This window comes from Callorhinchus milii, unplaced genomic scaffold, assembly GCF_018977255.1.
Source record: "Callorhinchus milii isolate IMCB2004 unplaced genomic scaffold, IMCB_Cmil_1.0 Scaffold14, whole genome shotgun sequence".
In the NCBI taxonomy this organism is placed as follows: Eukaryota; Metazoa; Chordata; class Chondrichthyes; order Chimaeriformes; family Callorhinchidae; genus Callorhinchus; species Callorhinchus milii.
In genome coordinates, this window is record NW_024704755.1 from 15,910,111 (window position 1) to 15,917,800 (window position 7,690).

A 7,690-nucleotide genomic window follows, 5' to 3' on the forward strand; every position below is an offset into this window, starting at 1 on the left:
TTTTTAAAAAATTGCCACGGACTGTAATGATGCCAGGATTCCTATACAGGCAGCAGGAATTTTTTTTGAATGAATCCTCTGGGCATTTCTCTCTGTAGCAGAGCCTGTGTCTGTCCAAGTCATTTGTGCCTTTGTGATTCCGACAGAGAGACAGATACAGAGAAACTGATGCAGAGTAACACCCCACCCCCAATTTGTTATAAATTTATTTTACTTTATTTGCTGCTGCTGCTTGTATTGATGTTCACATGGGATCACCGACATCACTAGACAGCAGGAAATTCAAATCAATGTGAAATATATGTGAATATAGATGTTGATCAAGTTCTAGGTAAATTTACTCTAAAACACCCACATGAGATATTTTCCTTCAGATTATGCATCTGTTGTGAATAAGTTCACTTACGTTTAAAAGTTTTTAGACTTGAAATATAATCATTTTAACTTGAACGGTTTAACATTTAATTTCAGTAATAAATGCTGCAGTTCAAACCCCAGTGAAATCCTGGATCCTCCCTGGCTAACCTGTTGTATCCTAAACACACGGTCCCTTATTCAATCCCATATGCAGTTATGAGAGCCAGGCCTGAAATTGCCTTCAGTCCTCTGGGAGAATTGGAGAGAGAAAAAGCCCGTTCCTACAGTAGCTTTTTGGGAAAAGTCTCACATGGATGTCAGGATAGTCATCATTGATGTCAAGATGACACAAACAGGCATAGACACTCTTATGAAGAATAAACATCGAGTGAGATATGAACAGAGTTCGCACTGTAGAGTTACACTCTATCATAATAGCACATTCAGGAATGGAGCACACTAAGACAAATATTTCCCAGTGTATAATTTAACCAAGATGAGTGAAATATACCAGTGCAATATACCAATGGTCAGTCAAATTGATAAGTTTAATAGTGTTAAAGGTACCAACATATTCCACTAAAAGTTTAATAGCCAGTACATGTCATAAAAGAGAGCACAAAATATTGATGTTAATAGAAAAACACCAGGAGCAACTACGCACATTCCACTCAGTGAGAACCATGAAAAAGCAATCACATGTCTGCCAGAAATAGACTTGCCTGCAGGGTGCAGCACAAGAGCAGCCACTGTTCTGCAAAACGTAGCCCACCATCAGTTACAGGCCCCGTCACAAGCCTAGGTCAGTTATTTTGGTTGGCTTTTATTTCGCATCAGTTATCAAGGGTTACACTACCTGCACAAACTGAATCGACCAGAGAGTCAACATTCCTCTTATAGCAGGTCTCAGGAATTAAGCTTCAAACCCCATATTTCCCACTTTAGTTCATCTTCCCCAAGCAGTTTAGCCCAGTTAGTAATTCAGCCTGAATATTAACAAGCACAACACGCAGCAGTGACAGCTGTTGGCGGTTCATTGCATTACATTAACAATTAAGTAGGAAGTGGAAGAGCAGAGGATGGAAACTGAAACTCCTCTCCACTGGACTGTATCAGGTTTGTGTTTAAATATTACCTATTGGATGAGGCAAGCACAGCGTGGACTAACGTTTGATTAGAAGTGCATTATTAAATAAACATTTCATTTGGGGAATTTAAGGTAGGGAAGTGTGAAGGGCAAAGATAAGTCTGTTCCACTTCAAGAATAAAGGCTTTCTCCATCCTCCTTCCCTGGCACAGGATTGCAGAAGGGACAAAATTGGCAACGGGGGCAGAAAGAAATTCAAACCAGGAGCACAATCTAAGCTACCTGCAACACTGCACTTCATTTAGGCTTTAAATCTCTGGGCTACCACAGAACAGACTAGAAGGAAAGCAAATATGAATTTCATATCTAAAAGTTGCAAGGTACCAGAGCCCCATCAGCCAATACTAGGTTGAAAGGTTAATCAGCTTCATCTCTCATACTGCAAGGGATATAGAGGAAGGCTCAACTAATCAGTTTCAAGTAATCTAACATTCAGCTTGAATCAACACTGTCTAAATCATACAGATCTGATCTATACCAATAATCACATTTCACTGGTTCAAAGAATTGTACTCAATGGCAAGTCGGTTATAGACAGCACAAAACGGGCCACCACATTGTTAGGTAGTAAACTTGTTCCAGCTACCAAGATAAATTTGGTGTTATTGATTGAAACAAGTTCCTGCAAGATGAATTTGTTTTCAACAATTAAAGTTTAATTCTGCGCGCAGGTTTTAAGCCTCTCTCTCTGTCTTTGTAAAATGACTTGTATCTCTCTACACAAATAGCTCATTGTATAGGTGAATAGGTATGAAATTATCAATTCTAAGATGTGAGGACAGAGTGAAATAATGTTTCCCAAATTCCTGCCACTGTCCCCAGAGTAGAACGTGCAGTTTGATGAGCCCCTTGGGTTAAAGGTTAGTGTGGTGCATATAGACAGTGCACAAAGTATATGAGAGAACATTCAAAGGAACCTGAAATTGGGAAGGAGAGGAAGGTATTACAAGGTGGCAGGAGACATTCTATCAATTAGTATCAGCTCCATAATAGTGCTGCAGTATGGCAGGGATCGACATGGACAACTGGCACAAGCTTGTATTGTACTTCAAATGATCTGTTGTCAGGGCTGGGAGCATTTCCCCCTTCAGCCAGCTAATCTCATTACCGCAGTTAGAGGAGCTCATGGATGTAGATCGCTTTGTTTGCCACAGGGATAACGGGCGAGTCAAAAACAAATGAACAAAGAAAAAAAAAATTCCTTAAAATTACCATGAAGTTTTTAAAATGGGCAGACTTTTCACTTTTACTTGATGACCACGGCAAGTACCAATCAGGATAGGCAGGGGCAGCCTACCTCCCCCATGTTGACTGAAAGTAGTTGGATTAGGGAGCAGGAAATCAATAGCAATCCATCCTTCCCTTTTGTGTGAAAGGTTTTTTAAAAAATCACATACATGAAGCTTAGTGCTGGGCATTAACAAATATTGTAGATTTTTTTGGGGGGAAGCAACAAAACAAAGGGAAAACATTGAAAGTTATTTTTCAGGGGTCAGCACCGAAAGAGTTTGGGAAAACACAGGCATTTGAGATTCCATATGTTTGAGGCTCAGATGTCCTTCAGTATGTCTGAAGTCGGAGCACTCTCTTTCCAGTGGGGTGGCCAGGAGGCCTGGATACTTGGGCGCTTCTCCAAGCGGTGGTAGTATTCCAGCAGTTTGGGGTACTTTTCTTGTGATAACCTGCAGACATTAAACAGCAGAGAACAAGATCAAGGTATTCCACAGACCATGCATCAGGACATCCGAGAATAAGACACTGCTTTACGTCAAATCATTTTGTAGCATTTAAATATAGGGGCTGTTATGTTGGTAAATGTAGCTAACCTGCACCAGCAATACCCACAAGCAGCACTGAAGTCATTGGCTCAGTTAACATTTTGCCAACTAGGCTACAATTGGACTCTTGGTCAAAGAAATCAAATGCATTTGGAGCTTCTCCTCCACCTCTTCATTTTTCAAGACTGGACTGGTAATATTTCAAAATCAGACATTAATGACCTTAAGCAACAATCCCAAACATTTCAAAACAATCCCAACATTCAAACAATTTGACTACTTTGTTCAGTGCAAGTGCTTGTTAAAATCCCACTAATATTGATTAGACACAGTGTGGCATTGGAATTACATGCAGGGATAGAGAGCTCAGGTAACTTCAAACGCCAATAGTGAATACCAGGAGTACGAGAACAAAGGCACCTTTTGGCGAGTGCCGGTCAACGGAAACAGTACTAGTTACTCACGCAAAGCGGACACCATAGGCCAATTGTGGAAACAGCATTACATCAGCCATTGTGAAATTCTTTCCCATTATGTACGGTTCGGGGGATGCCTGGGGACAGAAGTATCTTTACTCAAGCACATTCTGCAAATATTACAGATAACAACACAAGACAAACCGTCTGCACCCACTTAAGGGCAAATCCAACGTTCAAAGACCAACAGTTTAGTTCATGTTCCTGTACCACTAGAAATACCTTTAACCTGTTTTTTCCCCATTTTCCCCATCTTACCCCATTTTCCCCCAACATCTTCTCCAGGTGCTTTGTTTCATTTACCCACCCCTTAACAGGTGCTCTTCCCATTAAACACATCCCCTAAATATTATCCCATTGACCACATCACTTTAACAGGAGCTCCTCCAATCTAGCACTCCCCCCTCCCAAGCCCCCTTTTCAAGGGTTCTACTATTTATAGGTCACACTGTGGCCTTCCAAGTTTATGAGTATTTACCTTTTCCATATATCCTTCCCAGAGCTTCAACTCCACAGACAATGCCTTTTTATTCCGCTCCACAGCAGTGTCATGCTGCTCATTCTCTGGAACCCTCCATTTGTAATAGATGACAATGCCTGCAAGAGAAATATAATGCAATCCTTCAGAATTAAAAAATGATTGACTTGCTATAATAAGGACTTACCTATGTGGAGTAGCCCTCAATCTGAGCATGTCTTTGATCTCACTCGTCTCCATATTCATCTCTCAAATACTCTGGAATTATAATCTGTACCCCAATAATCAAGTGGTCGCACATTGCTGAACTGATGGGAGTCGGTGAAATAATAACCAATAGTCTGAAAGCTGATCAGAGTTAAATTGATCCAAGGGGACATTATTTTAAAGATAAAGAGTTAAACTGGTTTGAAGTGAAACCAGAAAACATTTCTCTACATAGTATTCCTGGAATGAACTGCTCCAGTCTTTAGAATGAGGTCCACTGAGAACAATAGCAAGATTACATCTGTATAGCGCCTTTCACGTTGGGAGGACCTCCCAAGGGGCTGACAAGTTAAGTTAGAAGCAAGATTATTAATAATAATAATCCTTGCATTTCATATAGCGCTTTTCACATCTTCTAGACGTCCCAAAGCGCTTCACAGAATATATTGTAAAGTGAATTGACTGTATATTTGTGGGCGAACATGGCAGCCAATTGCACACAGCAATGTCCCACAAACAGTCATGGATTGAAAATGACCAGTTTATTATTGTTTTGTTTTTTTGGGGGGGATTATTATTAGGTGTGTGGAGTAAGGAAACTTGCCCAAGGGTTCGCCCTCTGCCTGGAATTGAACTCGGGTCTCTCACTTGCAAAGCGAGTGCTCTAACCACTGAGCTACAGGAGAAGTCAGGAAACAGACAAATAAGACCAGGGGCAGATCGAAGGTCGAAAGAGTGACATCAGGATTTGGCCAAATTGGCTCGACCCCTCTGCCTCTTGCCAAAACAGATCTGATTGGCAGAGTGGGCTATCAGTTATTTACTAAATAAGAGCAGCCAATTTTGGCAGAGCAGACCTACTCCTATTCTAAAGGTTCATTATGAGTCTTTCCACCAAACGGTCATTGATCCAGTTCTCAAGCTTCACAAACACCAAACCTCACGATTATAGTCATCAACACTCTTTGCAGTATCTTAACAGAACAATGTATTGGGCAGATCTGTAGCCCAGCACCTGGACCTACAAAATCCTGCTGTGAACCCAAGCAAATGGCCACTTTTATAGCATCTAAACTTTCTTCCCAATATAACATTAAGTATGGGGGGAGAGGGTGTCAGCCTTAGTCTTAGTTTTTTTAAAAAAGATAGGCAGGAGGAGGGTGGGGATGGGGTTGTTTTTCAATTTTCAACGGAAATATGGAGTTATATCATCTAAATCACAATCAGTGGGACTTACCCAATTGAGAATGGCTAAGCTCATGCTACTGTTTGCTGGAGAATGGAGACTATAAAGCAAACACTACAATTTAATTTTAAATGTGGATTATGACTGGCGAGGAGAGTGCCCGTACCTGGACAATTTAGCATAGAACAGAGTTCAGCTGTAAATATCATCCAGCCTCTTACTGAAAGTGAACCACTGCTGAGAAGCTTTACAAAGATGCATCTGAAGTCAATTGTCTTACGGGCATCTCAAGGTAAAATACGTCTGCTGGATAGGTTACAAAAGAGACTGGTCGAAGCCAAGGCACTGAATTCATACTTTAGTGACAAGTCCGGTATTTTCAAAATATAAGATCAATGGGGATTGCTTCGTCCTTTTATCATTCATATCCAGCATCATACAGCTATACGCAATGTTCAGATTAGTACCTTGAAAGAGAAATAGGGGCAAATTTTAAATTTGACATTTATCACATTGAATGGATTAATTTAAGAACCCATTCGATGCTGTTTGAGGAAAATGATAATGGGCATTCTGGAAGGAAAAGATCAAATAGACCAATGGCCTTCTTCATCCTTTAGCAATTGAATTAGCAAAAAGACTTGAGGAGAAGTGATACAACTTTCTAAAGTGTAAAAGCTGCACACCTCCCACCCCCCAAACTAAATGTTTCTTCCATTGAAGAAAAAGTACACCCTAGAGGAGGCAATTCACTTTCAAGGACAGACATTCCTGAGATTCGTTCAGTTTGCCTTGAGGGACAAAAGAGCCTTTCCTCAAGAGATGAAATGTCTTGAGTAGGTTCATGAAAAGGCACATGGTGCAAGCTCTGTGGAAAGAATGCATGAAACGCATCAAATGAGCTCTGAAGGAAGGTGCTTTAACAGACATGACTCTAGTTTCTGCAGAATGTGACTCTTCCCCCACAGAAGAGCGATATCTCCCACCTTGACATTTAATGCACCCTTCGCTGCTCTCTCTCTTCACCCAACCTCCCCCCACCCCTCTTTTGATTGAGGTGTGTAAAATGACGATAGGTAATTGATAGGTTAGACAGTGGATGGTCATTACAAGGGACAGCACCTTACACCCAGTTATAGTTGAGGTCAGGAAGTATTTCCTCACACAGAGAGTTGAGAAGATATGTACTGCCCGGCCCCAGAAAGCAGAGAGGTGGAATGATAGGGATGGTTAGAACAGCAAGAAGATTGCATTTATAGAGCGCCTTTCACGTCGGGAGGACGTCCCAAGGCGCTGGACAGTTGGGTCGGGACCCGAGCAGGGGGGAAATGGTCGGGGTGAGGGGAGGGAAGGGAGGGTGCGAGGAGGGGGTAGAGAGTCGAGATAGGTGGGATAGGCAGAGATTTAGCCTGACTAGCACCTCTGGACATCCCCCTGAAGAGAAAGGTGCTATAAACATAAATGTGTATTGTATGTGCAAGCTGTTGTGGTATTAGGAGGAGACCATTGGGCTGAGTGCATTGAGTGGCCGCCTTTGGACTTACCCATCTTCTCCTGCAGAGTCTGGACCTCAAACATCCTCTGCAAAACACCAGCCTGTTCAGTTGGGCAGCTGGGGATGAGCTCAGCGCCCTGGGATTTGAACTGATTCTGCCAGAAGGAAAAACAGACAGGTATTGCTGGGAATAAGCCATTGCCCACTCACACTGGGTTAAGAGGTGCAAGTGGTTGTGAGTGGGGATGTGGGAGCGGGAGCCAGCGGGGCAGAAGAGAGTGGCAGGGCGCGAGAAAACACAGACGACAACAACTTGCATTCACACTGCGCCCGTCACCTCGCGCAGGATAGCGTCCCAGAGCGCTCGGGTGGCAAGGAACGGAGTAGTGGCCATAAACTCAGTGACAAACTGCAGGTTCTGCACTGCCAGGAATGGCATTTCACTCGGGGTCCCGATTCCAGTCTGAAAACAACACGACGATTGGGGGGGAGGCGCGGGGAAGGGGGGGGAGCGGGGGAGAGGTGGGAGCGGGGGAGAGGGGGGGAGCGGGGGAGAGGGGGGGGAG

At 42.8% G+C, this 7,690-nt stretch overlaps 1 protein-coding gene across 1 annotated transcript in view; it reads right to left on the minus strand.

The window, feature by feature from the left end:
- Positions 1 to 886: 886 nt before the first annotated feature.
- The window catches only part of gstr (glutathione S-transferase rho), an 8,021-nt gene continuing 1,217 nt past the window's right edge, over positions 887 to 7,690 (minus strand). The window contains exons 3-6 of the mRNA XM_042340270.1: positions 7,174 to 7,279; positions 4,237 to 4,355; positions 3,747 to 3,835; positions 887 to 3,186 (exon numbers count right to left, since the gene is read on the minus strand). Coding sequence (XP_042196204.1) covers positions 3,054 to 3,186; positions 3,747 to 3,835; positions 4,237 to 4,355; positions 7,174 to 7,279 — 447 coding nt within the window. The 3' untranslated portion in view covers positions 887 to 3,053. The remainder of the gene's footprint in view (positions 3,187 to 3,746; positions 3,836 to 4,236; positions 4,356 to 7,173; positions 7,280 to 7,690) is intronic.